We start from the raw sequence: 17,728 nt of genomic DNA, 5'->3' as shown, positions 1-17,728 counted from the left end.
TAATATCGTGATAAGGCACGATGCTCAAAACCATAGCTTCGCCTGCCTTATCCCATAGATGTAAAGTTCTCGTTGTAATTGTTTCTGAGTATGGGATTTTTTAGGTGTCGATTTTTACAAATAAATTATCCCATATGTGAGACCGCGCTGTTAGGGAACCTACTCTCAAAACTGTAAACACCTCGATCATAGCTCAGTGTTCAACCTGATCGAGACGGCCATCTATCGTATTTTCACCGAGAGGACTGAAGTTTCTCAGAAACTTTTCTCTGGCATCAACCAGAAGTTACGTAGAGTTGGAAGGAAGAACTCTTGCGAGGTTTTGTACTGCTTGTGCACGGTGATCAATTATCAGCTTAATTAATTGCTTCACACATCCACTTTTCCATTACGCATACTCTCAATATTTGCTGCAGTAAATTTGTAAGTTTTTTTTTTTTTTTGTAAGCAGACATTGTATATAAAGTGTTACTATATTTAACACATTTCTTCCATAACCAAACATAAATGTAACCAGATACTCCACAATAATATAATTCTGTATAACATTCATTCGAAAGATAAACAGCCAATAACAATTAACGTAGTAAATACTTATAATTATCCCTGACTACATTACATCCTGTTAATTTCTGATAGTCCTCTTCACTCATTTCTCATGCATCCTAATTGTGCTCTTTAAACACTTAATTATTAGAAAGTGATAGCGAAGGGAGATGCCTTATTTATTAACCAACAGATGCAGGAATAGTATCACAATGATTTGCCACTGGCCACAAATAGCTGCGAGGGGACAAAAATTATAAAAAAAAACAACAACGAAAAATTCATTACCGCTTGCATGGCACAGGAATGAAAACTTCAAACCACCAAGCTTAGAGATCAGTCGTGCCTACACATGTGACATCAGTAATTAAATAAATTAATAAATGATTAAGTACGCGCTCATACACATATATTCCCGACTCGTCACCATATGTCTAACACAGGAAAAGTTTTCAACATAAATAGGATGTAATGATCAATCTGGGGGCAATATATGTTTCTCCCCTATTGCTTTTTTGGGTTTTTTTTTTTAATTTTTGCCCCTCATTCGCCTTTCTTTTCTCACGTCCTCTATTCCTATTTCTCTCTCTTCTCTCTCTCTTCTCCATGTTCTTTTCCTTTTCTTTTCACTCAGTTCTATCTCTCGCTCTCTGCCTTCTTGCACGCGTACACAGACATACACACCTTTGAATTGAATATGCTTTTTACAGATCATAATAACTGATACCAATTTAACTGAAACCCATTTCACCGAGTGTACGATGTATGTATACATGATCTATGCTATTCTTATAGGCATGGCAAGTACATACTGATCAAGTTTCAGTGATATTTTCAATCAGTTCTTTTGACGTCTACAACACTTGACGGGAAAGTCAGCCTTCTGGGATACATGGAATTCTCAACAAGTGGTTCGAAGGTACAGAGATACTTCTGAGGTAGTGCTGTTCGTATCTCCTACCCCTAGGTCTTCTTTTTCTTTTTTTTTTTGTAGGTTTTGCACGTGCCAACCGTGACGTCACATGCACATGGTTCCATTTACCGACACCCCGGTCTGCTGGATGCCGAAGCCAGTGATAAGCATGTTGGCGATGGTGATGAGAAATACCAGGATCATGGTCACGTGGTTCAGGCGGGTGGTGACAACTTCTTTCCGGAAGTGCTCCTTGAGGAGCGCCGCAGACTGCCGCTTCAATTCGGCGTTGTTCTTTTTGCTGTCGCCTGCTTTTAGCAGTTTCTTTTCTAACTCGCGCTCAAAGACTTCTTGGTGATGTGCCTCGGACTCCCGGACCCAGATGATGAAAATCAAAATCCCGAACACGATTTGGCTGTTGATAGACGCAAACAACATGTCCGTTACAAAGAAACGAATTCAAACAGAGTCAGGTGTTTCTATCTATTATGCTCTATTAAGAGAGACTATAATTATTGTATAGGAAGAGAGATAATTTGTGAGTGTGCATGCTTTTGAAGTTTTTTTTTAATGTACGTATTTCTATGTAAACCACGGGAGTATCCTACCTGTACCTAGTTTTAATGTCGAATTTCTCATCCAATCTGTCTATAGGAGTTTTCCTTTTCTTTTTTACTGTTCCCATGTTAAATTACATTTGTTTTTCTCGGGGATGCATTGTTTTAGTGAGATATTTCCTTTCTGTGTCTCGTGTAACTGTAACCACAGCTTGTCACACGCGAACGAGACATACAGCACCAACAACACAGATGACTGCATCGTAAGTGTGGCGCCACCCTTATCTGCACAAGAAGTCTCACCTTGCGAGAGAAAAGCCGACGAGAGCTAACAGAAATGTCTTGTAGGAAATTTCTTCTCCGCCCGACACCAGGGTGCGCAGCTGTGCGATGTTTGCCATCATCAAGGCCACGTCAATCAAAGCCTGCGACGCCATTTTGCGGACGCTGTATTGGTTCGTGGACATCAGGCGATCAAACTGCCAAAAACATCGCTTGACTTTCTCAAAACTGCTTTCAGAAATCGTTCTTTAATGAACTTCATACACAGTTTTAACAGGATGCCTAAATCATTTCGTTTATCAGTTAAAAAAACAAACAGTAAAACTTTCACAAATCAGATGCAGAACAGCCATAGCCTAATCTGTTCTAGAAACGAAAAATAAAACAAGATGGACTACATTAGTCAAAATTTTTTTTTAAAGAAGCAGAGAGCACTGACCGGTTCATTGGTGAGCAATTCCTCGCCATCAGGTGTGTCCGGCAAGACAGACATGCGCACTTGCACCTCCTCACTCTTCTTTCTGTAGTCAGAAGAGGCGGCATCATTTTTGCTGAATGAATTCTTGTTAGCATTCTTATTAACATTCCTATTGTTATTTTGTGACAAAGTGTAAAACCTAACTCAGATTTAACTCGAAATCAAGCCCAAAGTTTGAGAGGTTAAAAGGGAGTAACACTGTCATTAGTCTTTAAAATACTCTATGATATATTTTTACAAACAAGATGTTTTTTGACAGGTGGGCTGACGTGCGAAACATGGATCGACGAAAATTAATTCTAACCAATAATACAAATGCGAGCAGCAGACCAGGTGAGAGTTCGTGTTAAAGGAATAGAAGCCCGAGCAATTTTTCAAAACTTCTGATAAGGTAAAGATCAGTGCAAGGTACTAGAGTTCCTTTAAAAAAAAAAAAAAAACCCTCACCATGCAGAGAAAGAGGTCAAAGTCGTGGAGCTATGTTTGTATACCGATACGGTGATAAACAACAAAATAAGTGCATCCATGAGTATGTGTGGTCTTTGTGTTGTTTACCTCTCTCTGTTCATGGTGATAATTGTAGGTGTATATCTCGAGAACAAAAGGGGCGTGTTCATTCAGATTTGTAGAACTAATATCTTGCACTGAGCTTTACCCAGTCAGTGGAAGACAACTTGTATCATACTAGACTTTCCATAAGGCATTGCCATAAGAGCGAGCTTACCTTGTGAGATCATGGGTCATGGGGGCTTAACTGTACTTCTTTGACAATCAATTTAGCCTTCAATGCATTTTGTCTTTATCTGTATATATCTGCATGTTGCTGTTTTCATTAGTATATCGATCACAGTGAAATTTTTTCAATGTCCGACTACGTTTCTTGCACACCACATATGGTGAGAGAGAGAGAGATAGACAATGTATGTGTGCGTGTGTGTGTGTGTGCGTGTGTGGTCCAAGCAAAGAACAATAAACCATAACGGGGAAAAAATTAACTAGTTGACTGCAAGTAATGCCGTGACTATGTAGAAGTAGAGAATTTTCTGACCAAGGCTCACCTGTTTACAGCACTTTCTACACTTGCAGCCATCTTGTTTGAGTGTCACCTGTGAAAGCTATCGAAGTTCACTGTCGACAACCTTCTACCTGAAGTCCTAAATGCGATGAAAGCTCCTTCTATCTTCTAGATATATATATATGTCCCAGCCATTAGGCAATCTTGTTGTGATTTAATTGCAGACGTAAGGATATAATTTTAGTCACCGTTATCTTGACCAGCTTACAGCCAACCGCGACTCCCGAATGTAAACACACCGTCGTGAGTGTGATAAGCCACGACTGACATCACCAGGTGTACAGACTGTGCACGTCTACCACAACATTTTGTTGTAGTCAGTCGTCGTGATGTAAGATACAACTTGCATTGACCCAGTGAGCTAACAATTTGATTGGGCGCTTCTGGCCCTCGCTAAACTCTTTCTGTGTCCAGGAATACCGCATGCTCATTGGCTGCACGTATGTCTCAGTTCTGTCATCTCTTTGGGATAAATTCTGAATAGGAGAAGGGGGGGGGGGAGCCGGGGAATTGGTGTTTTACCCCGTGTCAGCAACTAAGACTATATCACGGCAAGGCAGCCAGCCCTGTAAACATGCCACTTGCAGAGAAAGAACAGCGTGCCCCAGACGAGAGCAGAACCCAGGACAGCCAACCTTCACTGTATTGGTGACAGGCGTTAGCCGTTACGCCACCGGACCGCCACTGAATAGGAGGCGGACGAAATAAAAACAGAAATAAAAATAAAGAAAAACCCCCTCTTGAAGTATAGTAGTATTTCTCTGTGTAGACATTACAGGTGTGATAAAAGGGGTCTCGGCGTATGAATAATAAATAACTCAGAACAGCATACGAGGGACATGAAAACAATTTCTCTAAACCCTGGTAATTATCATCCTCTCGTTTCAAGACACTCCTCTACCACCATGACCATGAACGTGGTCTTAAACAGACGTTAAATCACGAACTTGCATCACACGCCCGTGGTTAAAAAATGCATGTATACATTTTACTTTGTTAAGGCCTAAGCCAATGAGAGCTGGAAGCATGTTAATTAGACAACTCATTATGTCACAATTTTGAACCCTTTCTGTACAGAGTAATATGTGTTGGCTTGTCTTTCGAAAACCTAAGGAGAGAATGGTCAAAGAGACACCCGAACTTTACTGTCTTCATCATGGTCTTGGTTTCCCTTCAAGAAGATGAATTTCCGAAAGCTTCTTGACAGGGTAATGCCCCGGTGATGATGTGTAAAGCGTGATTCTGTATTTTCTGGTCTGTCTTTTGCAATGTTAAGTGAGCCATACTCGATGAGAGGCCTGCTTCTTGGCATTCTGTTCTCAATATTTTTGTTTCCTTGCAAGTATAATTCCGTATTTTTGAGCAAATGCCATAGGTTTGATTCTCACTATGGTATGGCACACAATTGTCCTTTGCTGTCTCAAACAACTGTCCTTACTACACGGGGGACCCTACCAATGCAACCCAGAAGAGATGGTGGTCGTTGATGTTCCTTGTCTTGGACAGCTCTCCCTTGCACCATGACGCAGAAGAAGTGGTGGTCTACTGACAGTAGTTCTTCCTGGTCTGGAACCTGGTACCAAAACAAGAAACGTAAGAAGTTGGGACGAGCGCTCACGCATGCCGTCCCCCTGCCAGTGGTCATCCCTTGTCTGCCACCCGCAGACCTGATGTTAGCACAGGTAAGTACCAGCGCCTAGCTTTGTGACCATAGTAACGGTTCCTGCTGTCAAGAGTGGAAAGACATCTTGCAGGGATAGAGGTCACTCTTCTTGACACTGGTCTAAGAGTGAGCTGCACACCTCTTGGCAAGTCTCTTCACTCCGTCTCTTGTCTGTTGGTGGTAGACTGGTCATGGATGGCAACTCTTGATGATGAACGCTCGAGTTTTCAAACTTTCAAAGTCCAAACTCTTGCCCTGATGTGAGTGCTCCCAGAGTTCAGTGGCGAAGTCCCAATTCTGGGTCCATCACAATGTCATCGGAAACCGCCACTGCCTCAAAGGGAACTCCGTGCGGGCGGTTGGCAGAGAGAACTCACTCAGCTCTGTATCCCAGCATACACCAGTGACGTCAGCGATGTGATGTACAATCAAGAGCTAGGTGACTCAGGCGGACTTTCCTCCGCATAATTAAGAAGTTCCTTCCCTGTTGCGCCACGACTGTCAGACTGACAAAATAGTTGCAACTGGGGCAACCATCAGACTGTCACATCCAGCCAGGCTCTTCAGACTCTTTACTTTATTCCACTGTAAGTAAATAATCCGTTATGTTCGTTAAAATATTTTTCTTTTTTCTTATTCGGTTTTTGTTTTGTTTTGTTTTTGTTTTTTTGTTTATTTTATTTTATTTTATTTTTTTTTTTTACTTTCTTTCTCAATTCTTTGGGTTTTCGCTTTTTAATCTTTCGATTGTTTATTCCATTTCTTTCTTTTTTTAAATTCTATATTTCAGGTGCTTTTTTCCCTATGTTCTTCCTTTCGTCGTTCGTTCTTTTTGCTCTGTGTGTAATCAACAGTTTGTGGACACGTGATATTTGGTTTTATGGATGCTTCCTATGGCTAGCTGTACTTTCCTTCTACTTTTACTTGCAAGCAAAATAAGATGGTTCAAAGACTGTTGATATTTATAGTTATACCCGACGAACACAATCAAGTGAAATGTCTGTATCTGTAGAAAGTTTTATATATGTGCTCATAGGATAAAAATCTGGTGTCTGGAGTAGTACAGTATGACTGAGCAGCCAGCCAGCGGGGAGAAGCCTGCCATGCACATCTCCCGCGACCCCGTCAGGTAAGCTTGGTGATGCATACAGGTGCATGCAATGCCCCTCACCAGCTGGTCCGAACTTACACCTATGTGTCTGGATCCATTGGAATTCCATGTCACTATATATATATATACTTAAAGTGTATCCAGACACAAGGATTCATCAGAAATACCTTACAGCTCCTTTTTCCAGAAATACTAAATAATTGGCTCTCTTGCTTGGCCATTCATATGCGTGAGAGAGAGAGATGATTACGTGGTAAGCAGCTTCGGAACCTAGGGGATTGTTATTACTACTATTGTTGTTTTCTGTCATCAATCATCATCAACGCTGAGACATAAGGACTAACCTGCGTCTGCCATCAAATTGACCTCCAGTCACTGATTGACCATAAGCCATAACTCTGTCAATTAGTCACAAATGAGTTATATAATTTATTGTTTATTGTTAACAGTATTACTACTAAAGGTATTGCCATTATTGCTACTACTGTTTGGGGTAATGGATGTCACAGAGGCAGGGCAAGAAGCTATACAGTCCCAGCTGAAAATCCCCGAAGGCGAGGTCTTGGATATCCCACTACTTTTCCATTTCCTCTGGTTGAAGGCACAAAGAGGTCGTTATGAACCATAGGAAGTCTGTCTATATTCCGTGTTTACACACTTGTGTTTGACCCTAACAGCTCCGTGAACGGACTTTTAGTTTATGCAATACCAGTCTACATAAGTGGAATGGCTGACTCAGATCACAGGCCCACACTTTTGCACGATGTTACAAACACTCCACATTAAATGCTGGATGCAACTTCAGGCATTCTTCTTTCAAGGAACATCGCTCGTTATTGCGCATAAACAAACAACAAACGGCACGTGGCAGTCACTTGACCTTTGGTCTGTTAGTGTTCAGGGCGTGTCCATAAACAAATTATCTATCTCGCGAGGACGTAAACAAACTGAAATAATGACAACCGTAAACCACACAGACTTCGATTATTTGCCTTTGTTATTGTTTTGGAGGGGGTGGGGACTGGTGTTTTACCGAGCCAGCAACTAAAGCTATACAGCAAGGCAGTCACCCATGGAAACAAATGTCACATGCAGACAAAGAACAGCGTGCCCGAGACGAGAGGTGAACCCATGGCAGCAACAATGCGCTTTTTCAAAAATAATTATAGACGACAACAACAACGAGATATCATACCCAGCATCGCAGTGTATTGTTCGAAAACAATAGAAGTGTCATCACTATTTGCGACGAACTGAACAGTCTCTTTCTAATAACCTTTATTGTGTTTGTGCCTTTGTTTCAGAAGCTCGAGTGATGAAAGCTATGCAGATGAAGAATCTCCGCTTCATTTAAACGACTCGCAGCTGCAGGTAGACGACCTTTGACACCTATAAGTGCTAGAAAATAGACGACCTCGTAACCGCAAGGGTCGTAAAATAGGACTACTTAATATATCCTTTCTCTGTCTGACGGGAGAAAAAAAAAAAATACCCAGCCTCGATTCAGCTATCACACACTGACAATGTTTTGAAACACGATCAAAGGCAGGAGAGGGGTAAGCGAGGGACACAGTAATCCAATTTACCTCGGGGATAAATAAAGTGTTATCTTATCCATCGCGCCCACATAAGATACTCTTGCCCCGGCACTTCAGGGACGTTAGAGAATCACTGATGTCTATGAACACAGCTCACTCGACTTTCTGCTGATGGATGATGGCATTGATGTGTGAGTGTGAGAGAGAGAAGGCAAACACACAAAACGAAAAATACATCATCATTCATCATCGTCATTATTAACTTGTTTTCTCTTTCTCTCCTCCCCCCTCCACCTCTAGCCCTGCTCACCCTCCCGGAACGAGTTCAGTACGCGCAAGACCGCTGCGCACGCGCTGATGGACGTGGCGCTGATGATGGCCAACATTTCGCAGTTGCGCACGTTGTTGGCGGCGGACAAAGATAACAAACCTTTCTTCTGGCCTCTGTTGGTGCTGATCGCATTGTCACTACTTTGCCAGGTAAGTTCTCGATCTTTGCTCCAGACGACTTCAAAAAAAAAAAAAAATCTCGCAGGGGGCAGGGGTCAACAGGTTTCCTAGAACCTCACGAGGAACAATTGTTGTATTTTTAGAATTGACTAGAGATAATATTCTGACTCCAGGTTTTTACTTAGTGCGTTTATGCTTCTGATACAACTGTCATTTTTTTTTTCCTGTCGAACACCTTGAAGATTTGATTTGTTTTCGGCAGATAACCTTTGCCTTCCTGGTCATCATCCTGTGGTCTCGTCAGATGAACCCGCCACGACGCAGGTCGTCGAGTGCCAGCAGCTCCTCTATGTTGTCGTCAAAGAAACTGGCGTGCATGGAGAGCAAACTATCGTCTCTCGTCGCTTCCAAAAGGCCATTACGCCGCTCCAACAGCGACACCTTTGTGCAGCCCTTCACGGTCGTCGTGCCGATGACGAATTTCTCGAAAAGCAAAAAAGATGATGATGATGATAATGACGACGACGACGACGATGGCGACGATGATAACTCGTACAAAGTTACGAATCGGCGCTTACAGTCCGCCACTGTTGTGATTGTGTTTTGCATTACCGTTTTCAATATGTTTATTACGGGACTGGGTGTCGATCCTGGTCACGTGACAAAAACGTAACTGTTTTCTCTCGCTGTGTAAGAAATAAGCTACCAACGGAGTATAAGGTGTTCGAGGATAGCGAGATAACAGAATTAAATTGATTCCTAGACAAAATGACAGGTTATAGATGGTTAAGTTCCATTCATACTCAACTTGCGATGTCAGCGTTTTAACTACGATATTGCTAAAAGGAAACAAATACAATATAAATAAATTTTATGAACAAATTTTAAGAATCAAAAAACACTTGAGCTTTTGTTGACTACAGGGCGTCAATTTCTTCTTGTTATCTCTGAGTAGGAGGGTTCCTAACCAGTTTCTGGTGATAAATCGACAGCAGTGAGGTCGAGTTCCCCAAAATTAATGTGCTCTACAAGGAAGCATGGTCGGTCAGTCTGCCTGTCCTCTCTGTGTCATCAGTCCCATATTTGTTACCCTGTTAAATCGTCAAAATACTGCACAAGCGTCCACCTTAAAAGGCAGATGGTTGAATTGATTCACAGGGAAATAGCCTCCTCAGAATTAAAGTTTAAAGTGTTTGCTTGAACTGAGAACAGTAAATCAACAGCCAACATGGTGAGGGAAAATTGTGTATATGTACCATATGGAGCAATGTTTCAGAGAATGTGTCCCTGGTACACAAATACAGTCTCAACCTCTTGTATTTTTATCTCATGGACATACCCCTCTTGCTACCTTCCCCTCTCATCCAACATTATGAGTTGGAACTGTATTTCTATTTCTTATTTAAGTTGAACATCCTTGTTACACTAACCATGCAACTCCGTACATTCACAAAAACAAATCTGCACATTCAATAGGTTTCTATTGTGGAAATAAATTCATTTCCATGAACTGACATGTGAAGATATTAATATGCTGGTGCGTAAATAAAGAAAAGCTTGGCTACATTCTTGTTTATAGTTTCTGGACCTTGACAAAATTAAAGCCTGAACCACTTTTTCACAACTTTCTCAAATATTGTCTGCTGGCCAATACAATACTATTTTCTCACTATCCTTTTCAAGCAAGGAATACTTTCAAATAATCTTCATTTACTGGAATAGGTGGGAGGGGAAACAATACAATGCTTTAAGTGAATATTTCAAATAAATGACAATTAAAATAATTTGGTCCTGGTATGAAATTTACAGATTTGTATTAAAAAATTTTACAAACCATGCAGTGTAGGCAGCAATTTAATGGTGACAGTTAGACAACAGTTAATCAGTTATAAGTCAACTGCCCATTATTCTGTCTTTGGATATGAATCAATCTTTAATAAAATGTAATATCTCTTGCCATTATGTTTCTAGGCTAAAAGCCTGCTAAACACAATACAGTATTTTATTTAAATATATTCAGTATTGTAGACAATATGCACAAACAATTCCAACAGATTAAAAAGTCTATTTCAAACTCCAATATTCTCACACACACACAAATGTGGAATGGCAGTCGCTCAGCTGCAGCCGCGCGTGCACGCACACACACACATATATAAACATACAGAAATGTATATGCACGTGCTCCCTCAACTGTAACTGAAGTCAAGTTTATCTTATACACACACATGCAGTTTCATTTGCTCATGCCTACTACACTTCCTTAGACCAATAATTTCAAAAATTCAACCACCATTTTGAAAAATTACATTTGTTCACTGACCATGAAAGATCACACTTTAGCATGAAAGACACAAGGTGAAGCAAAATGTCAATGGAATATGTATGTATAACAGGATACTTCTTAACAGAACACAGAATATTTAAAAAGTGTGCTGAGTCTTCATTAAAATCAGAGTATTGCACACAGTATTATTTCGGCTTCTTACACACTTCAATTCACAAAATGCATCAGTCTTGTGTTTTGCAACTTGAGAAAAATTACTCTCAAATTTCAAACTCTGCATTCTGCCAATTCAACAAAACTAACTTATCACATCTTTTAAAAAAAATGTGTGTTCATAAAATTATGTAACTGATGCCTTTCAGAAAAAGTACTTATTTGAATTGGAAACAATGTAGCTCTAGTCTTGGTTTGTTGTAAATCTATGTCAAATGGATAGTTGAAGGCACATAATCAGAATGGCCCCCACAAGTCACAAGGGCCAGTCTGACAGAGTATGTTTAATCAGATGGCAGTACTGTACACTTTCTACTGAAGGATTACTTACTCCTGAATCCAATGATTTGCTGAAGTTGTTATTTTATAATGTTCACCACAGAGCAAACATATAGTTGCAGCCAACACAGAAGTATTTAACATTCATAAATAATGTCATGACTATACAGGATGCATTCAAAGATATAGATAACTAGGTTAAATATAGGATAGCAATCTTCGTTACAAAAATGCCCATTACACTTCGGCACTTTTGTGACCCTTCATCCAGCAACTACTTCTTAAACTTTTTTTTTTTTTCAATATGCCTCCACAGGTAGGGGAGAAATGTCATGGAAAAATAACTATTTGCAAACTATTCCTGTTTTAAGTTTGAGAAGGCGGACAGGATCTAAGTACAAAATTAAAACAAAGTTCATAATATATCCTTTTAAAGTCCATTTTTTAAAGATGAAAACAGGCAGATCTATGATGCTCACTGCTGATGACCTTTTTAGGATGAAACTTAGATCAACTTGGCATGAGATAAGCATGAACTCTATATGCACCTGCCCACATATATGGACCTGCAAAAAGTTTATGCTTAAATGTTTGCATGTATACAATCTTGTATATAGCAACAGTACATATACATTTTTTGTCCCTTTGTCGATTTCTGCTGGTTTTGGAATCCTTCCTTCTGACTCCATTCACAGCTGACTAGCATCTCTATAGTTCTAAGCTTTGACTTTGTTCTATGTTCACACAGTTGTTTCTGCCTTGGGTCTTGCTTTTCCTTGCTCCATCATCGTGAGATACCTGAAACACACCATAATGACACCTGAACCACATCACTAAAGAAGCACATCATCTTGGTATACCTAATCATATAATACAGAACCATATCACAAGGATTAAGTGATAAATCTGCAGAACATTCAAATTGCCAAATCCCTCGCAAGTACTGCTTTACTAAATATATGAAGACCAGCACTTTGGGTATGTTTACTTTTTTAGTCCAATCCATAACTTCTATAACATGAGTATAATCGACTGCTGCATTAGGTCACCAATGTCAATATCATCTGGAATTATATATAAAGAGAGAATCTGAAATATCTGAAGTTTTTAACATTACTTCTACATGCAAATAAACAAAAATTCTTTACATAACTTAACAGTGTCCACACAAAAAAAACGGAAACCAAAACAAAACTACACACTTTACAGAACTTGCTGAAACTTTAAAAAAATTCTTACAAATATACTGAATCTCCAATTAAATCTATTTCTGAGCTTTTTATTGTAAAAGAACTTAATTACTACAGATCTTATTTAACAAATGCATATAAAAACTGCGAAACATAGCTGCCACACACAAATACTCACGCTTCTAAGATACCATCTAGCCAGACCCTGTGTGCCAAAGATTCAATCCATGTGACAGGAATGGCTGACAGGCCCAGTTTGCAGCCCAGAAGGGCTCCAGCCACAGCAGCATTTGCATCAGCATCTCCACCCTAAGACAAGGCATATTTTTGTTTGCATGAACATTTCTTCAGATCAAGAGCATTTGGACATTTCTCGAGTATTTCTGCCTCTATTGTAAGTGAAAACCATCAAAGCAAGACATAGTGAGGCAAACGAACATGAAATCATTTTTAATACTAAAAAAGACTGATAAGTAAACAGTATCAAACATCGAATGAAATGTATCACCCTTGTTTGTTTTAAGAAACATGGATTGTTGCCATTGGTTGTATGCTATGAGGAATGAATGGTAGCGAGCATGACTTACGAAAGTGTATGCGTAAACTAAATGTTCATGTGAATTAACCCAAGCAAGGCGTCGAAGCAGAAAAACGTGGTGGCGATTTTTAATGATTAATGATTAACGATTTAATGATTATGATGATGATTTTTTAAAGTTGGTGAGAGTTGGTGATGTGAAAGTAGTGGGGTTTTCTTTTTTCTTGATTGTAACAAAGAGAAGAAGTTAAAGTAGATATGAGTATTCATCAAATAGTAAGAATTTTAGAAATCACTTTGGGGGGACAAAGAAGGTAAAGAGGACTATAGAATTCTGTGGTGTCTGCCCAGCCAACACCAGGAGTTGTACAGTCGTCAGTCTGCTGTGTCTGCCTTGCCATCACCAGCTGTACAGGATAATATTCAAGGAAATGTATGTGTGTGAGCAAGTTATTGGACATAGATTTCATGTGTACGTATGTGGGATTTTTTTTTTTAATTATTCAGAAAACTGTTAGACCTCGTATGGAATCAGAAAACGAGCTTGTGCATGTAGATGTTCTATGACTGGAAGGTGGAGAGTAGCTTATGTGACAGAAGTGCTAAACATGATCGGTTGTTATCAGAAATGTATTTATTAGAGTAACTTAAATGGTCCCATGTATAGGACTTGTGTTTTGTTGTAAGAAAGAACGCGTGTGGGACACGGTGTTTGCCTGTGTGCTTCAGCTGTGGATCATGTGTTCCTGACATACCTCCATTACAATATCCTGCAGAGCATTTCTAAAATCCTTTTGTTTCAGTGCCCAGAACCCGGCTCCAACAGCCTTGAAAGTGTAGCTAGTTTTTCCCACTTCATTCAGTTGCAGGTCTTTCAGTGATGAGGCAAACATGTAATGCTTGAGCTCTTTGATCTGCAGACAGCCAGAAGTTGATCTTTACTATCATTCCTCCAATAGTTATCTGCCCAGCATGTTGCTAGAGCCTAGTTTTTATGATAGAAATGATGTCAGTTTATAACTGCCTAGTTTATTCAACTTCAACTGAGAATTTACAGCTTGACTGCATGGACGACACTTGGTACCTTTGGTGTGGAGTGACACTGAAGTGACCTAAAGGCTGAAGGTCTTACATTCATCATGCAGTGTAAGGACAATCTAGAATTCCAGAAGTTCCTAGCATTCATCATACTAGAGGACATGCTTCAACAACTACTGTCATTTATCATGCTGCAAGCCAAAAGAACAGCAGCTACAACTAGCATCCATTGTGCTATAGAAAGACAAGCTGTTTTAGCAAATTGAAATCTCATGCTACAGATGCAAGACCCTTCACATGCATTCATGGAAGCACATACATGCACATCTTTTCTCCCCCATCCACATAATGCTCACCTCTGGATACCTCTCCAGAAGACATCTAGTAGCATATATGTAGGAATCTGAGATGATTCGATCTACAGCATATTCGCCATTCTTTTTCAAGTGCTTCTCATCTCTTTGCATCATCAGGGTGATTGCTGTTGTCACAGCAATCACAGATGCCTGACATCTAGGAAGGATGCAAGAACGAGCTTATGTATTGATCTCTAACAAGACTACAGTTGCAATATTGACTTACATAAAAACAATTTCCAGAAAAGCAAAAAACAAAAATAAACTACATGCATTTGCACTTTTGCTTATGGGAATAAAGTAACTGATAATTGAGAAAATCTAAAGGAGTCAAAGTTACACAAGGATATGACATGACAGAATCTATGCTGCATAACTGCTTGTATTGATGTCAGTGTTCCTTGAAGTTAACAGAAAGCCACTGACCGAGGGTCTGGATGTGTGGTATTGCATATTTCCAGAGCATTGTGCATCACTTTAGAGTGTGCATTGTAGTAGTGAAGTCCGAGGACTGATGTCCGTGCGACAGCTGTGTTTGTTGCACTATGGCAGCCAGAGTTTCTCCACACTATTTCTGCTGCCTGATGATTAAAAGGAAAGAAAGGCAAAGGATAAAGAGAGCTCTTAAGATCAGCATAAAGATAATTAAGCATGCACATGCACTCAAATGCTTTCTCTCACATGCACTTGCCACACATGCAGAAACAAAATAACAAACATAAAGAAAATATGAAATATTCATGCAAATGCAAGTGCACATCCATATGCATGCACTGACATACATGCACACATACAGGTGTGACTAAGAATATGTGAAATGCATGCACAAAAAATAGCTATGCTGTGAGTAGGGACAAAAATGATCCCAACCATGTTAGACTTAAGTCTTTTCCCAACCTTTTGTGGTGTCTCCGAAAACTGGGGATGCATCAATACAGCCTTTGTGCTAGCGTCAAGGCCATAGCCACATTTGTCATTCAATTCTGGAAAGCCATTTTCACTCCAGTCTAAAAGCCGACGAGCAAACTCTTTCGGCTCCACCTGGAAGACAACAGATAAATTGGAAAAAACATTTTCCTTCATAAGGAGCATTCCATTACACTCTCTCACTCTTGTGTTAATCACAAGTAGACGCAGCACAAAAACAACCACTTCAGTGTGAAAAAAAAGATAAAAAGTCATGCCTTTCCATTGAGATAATATATGGTCGTAGTAACTGTATAATACCATGAATCACTACCAATGAGGTACAGCTGCAATATGTGTTACCACAAAGTTTAAATCTACCATGGACTTTGCTTCAAAGAATGTGAGCTGTTAGTTTCAAGACTGATACAACTAAGCCACTTCTTGATGAGTAACACTATCAACTTTACAAGTTTTTAGATAACCTTAATAAAATAAAACACAGAGCAGACTGCTTAAAAGTCTATTACAATAATGCTTTGTTATTGTTTATGCCTGCTACATATCCAGTCCCCTTTGAAATGAATGTGAAATATCAAGCTTCAGACATAAATATTCTTAGGGTCCAATCATGCAAAAATTTGGCCGTGATAGCACACATATAAATATACTAAAGGAAGTTGCACTGAGTTTTTCCTCACACAATATGACATTTCTCTCTTTGGAGCTAATGTATTATAGATCTGCATCCGACTAATTAATTAAATGTGACTGATTCTGAAGGCAACAAACCTGGCCTCTATTGGCAGTAAGTGATTGTATAATGAGAATCATCTGATCAGTTTCATCAGTCCAGTCGTAAACCTCCCACTTCTTACGATGAGCATCTTGGCGCAGTTTCTTGTGTACAAGCTCAATCTTGGAACTCACAGTGCCATACACCTTTATACAAAAAAAAAATGGCACTTGCAGATTAATGACAGTATGTATCATTACTTTTGAAATTTAGGTTCTCCAAGAAATATAAATGCAACCTAATAAATATTTACTTCTGACAGTTTTCCCATTCTGTTGATAAGACTTTTAACATTAGAAATAAATAGTTAGGAAATGACTGTTATTCGGAAATGACTATCCACAAATAAAAACTAAAAATAAGAAGGGGGATTAAAAGGAATAACCATATTTATATTTTGCTGCCAAAAAAAAAACCAAACAAAGAAAATCCATAACTATTTTTTGTTCTGCTTATTTCCAATGAAAATTTCCCTTTAGGAAACAGATAACAAGCTTAGTGGTAAGCGTATCCAAAGACTGAAACAAAACATAAGTACTCCAAGTGCTGTAGCTATATATGGACTGGATGTAAGGTTACTTAAGCGGTAGCTACAAATTAGAAGCAAAGAAGAGTCCTGTGTTTATTGAACATGTAACATTGTAACTACTAAAGGTAAATATTTACCCGTTTGGCTTCTTCCTTTGTGAGATTCTCTGTAAGCAGACCCAAAGCATCTCCTACACATTGTCCATAGATAGTGGCAAAGATCCTCTCATACACCTTCTTTGCTTCTCTGTGCATAACCTAAAAAAAAAAAAAGGAAAAAAAAAATTAAGACTACATTTCGTATACCGTATAGTTTAACTTACAGACTAAATCTTTTCTGCAAAATGAATGTCATGTAGTCTATGTGATATACTACATAATAGGGTAATACTACAGCTGAAAATATAATCTTAATTTTATTTAACATCTGAACTAGCTCACTACCTAGTGTGTACATATAAATCTAAACATACACACCCACAGCACACACCTCAACTGATTACTAAGGGGATCCTTCAAGGCTGAACACGTTCAATCTGACATTTCTCTGTTTATGTGTTAAACATTTCTTTTCAGTAACAATAATTTAACTTTTTTTCAATAGTTTCTAGAGGTTTAGTGATATTTCGTGACGGAGTCGTCTGTCCGCCAGCCAACCACAAGTGTTGAAGCACAAGTACAGAACACAACTAAGAAAAGTCATCTGTACATCTATTCGCTTTAAGCCTTAAATAATAAAGCAATTTATTGTTGTTTGATAATGTTCATTGCAACAATAGTACCTTGTAAGGACTAAATCGGCGTGATATTAAGTCATCTTGTTTCAATTTCCCGCGAAGGGTACGGCGATCCGCCATTTTGGGGAACGATGACGACTATGCAAAAATCTTTATTCGAACCTTTCTCTGTGGTCGCTATTTGTGTCTTAAAAATCTATAATTTTACATTAAGTATATATTTTAATTTTTATTTAGTTAATTAGTA

The 17,728-nt window shown here is 39.2% G+C and overlaps 3 protein-coding genes across 3 annotated transcripts; 1 reads left to right on the top strand and 2 right to left on the bottom strand.

The window, feature by feature from the left end:
- Positions 1-516: 516 nt before the first annotated feature.
- On the bottom strand, positions 517-4,109 carry LOC112572725. Its single transcript, XM_025252551.1, has 4 exons — positions 3,835-4,109; positions 2,738-2,819; positions 2,320-2,495; positions 517-1,874 (listed from the first exon to the last, which is right to left on the bottom strand). Exons 1-4 carry the CDS (start codon positions 3,864-3,866, stop codon positions 1,565-1,567), a joined length of 600 nt encoding a protein of 199 aa, XP_025108336.1. The 5' UTR covers positions 3,867-4,109; the 3' UTR covers positions 517-1,564.
- A 1,787-nt stretch (positions 4,110-5,896) lies between these two features.
- On the top strand, positions 5,897-10,177 carry LOC112572428. The gene is made up of 5 exons (XM_025252102.1): positions 5,897-6,101; positions 6,551-6,643; positions 7,930-7,996; positions 8,464-8,643; positions 8,876-10,177. The coding sequence occupies exons 2-5, from the start codon at positions 6,582-6,584 to the stop codon at positions 9,284-9,286; spliced, it is 720 nt and encodes a 239-aa protein (XP_025107887.1). The 5' UTR covers positions 5,897-6,101; positions 6,551-6,581; the 3' UTR covers positions 9,287-10,177.
- Positions 9,189-17,631, bottom strand: LOC112572427. Its single transcript, XM_025252101.1, has 9 exons — positions 17,527-17,631; positions 16,883-17,002; positions 16,213-16,362; positions 15,412-15,555; positions 14,941-15,095; positions 14,515-14,671; positions 13,876-14,034; positions 12,761-12,891; positions 9,189-12,190 (listed from the first exon to the last, which is right to left on the bottom strand). The coding sequence occupies exons 1-9, from the start codon at positions 17,599-17,601 to the stop codon at positions 12,133-12,135; spliced, it is 1,149 nt and encodes a 382-aa protein (XP_025107886.1). The 5' UTR covers positions 17,602-17,631; the 3' UTR covers positions 9,189-12,132.
- Positions 17,632-17,728: the final 97 nt, after the last annotated feature.

This window comes from Pomacea canaliculata, linkage group LG9, assembly GCF_003073045.1.
Source record: "Pomacea canaliculata isolate SZHN2017 linkage group LG9, ASM307304v1, whole genome shotgun sequence".
In the NCBI taxonomy this organism is placed as follows: Eukaryota; Metazoa; Mollusca; class Gastropoda; order Architaenioglossa; family Ampullariidae; genus Pomacea; species Pomacea canaliculata.
Note: the sequence above shows the minus strand (reverse complement) of the source record. Positions and strands in the feature narration are given on the sequence as shown.

What these genes read in the sequence shown, in the direction of transcription:
- LOC112572725 (XM_025252551.1), bottom strand. Translation starts at nt 3,866, where the DNA reads ATGGCTGCAAGTGTAGAAAGTGCTGTAAACAG. An exon ending in GTAGAAAGTGCTGTAAACAG is followed by an intron (nt 2,820 to 3,834) that starts GTGAGCCTTGGT and finishes TTCTGACTACAG; the next exon opens with AAAGAAGAGTGAGGAGGTGC. An exon ending in AATTGCTCACCAATGAACCG is followed by an intron (nt 2,496 to 2,737) that starts GTCAGTGCTCTC and finishes TGTTTTTGGCAG; the next exon opens with TTTGATCGCCTGATGTCCAC.
- LOC112572428 (XM_025252102.1), top strand. Translation starts at nt 6,582, where the DNA reads ATGACTGAGCAGCCAGCCAGCGGGGAGAAGCCTGCCATGCACATCTCC. An exon ending in ATCTCCCGCGACCCCGTCAG is followed by an intron (nt 6,644 to 7,929) that starts GTAAGCTTGGTG and finishes CCTTTGTTTCAG; the next exon opens with AAGCTCGAGTGATGAAAGCT. An exon ending in CATTGTCACTACTTTGCCAG is followed by an intron (nt 8,644 to 8,875) that starts GTAAGTTCTCGA and finishes TGTTTTCGGCAG; the next exon opens with ATAACCTTTGCCTTCCTGGT.
- LOC112572427 (XM_025252101.1), bottom strand. Translation starts at nt 17,601, where the DNA reads ATGGCGGATCGCCGTACCCTTCGCGGGAAATTGAAACAAGATGACTTA. An exon ending in CAAAGGAAGAAGCCAAACGG is followed by an intron (nt 16,363 to 16,882) that starts GTAAATATTTAC and finishes TTTTGTATAAAG; the next exon opens with GTGTATGGCACTGTGAGTTC. An exon ending in TGCAGGATATTGTAATGGAG is followed by an intron (nt 12,892 to 13,875) that starts GTATGTCAGGAA and finishes GCCTTGTCTTAG; the next exon opens with GGTGGAGATGCTGATGCAAA.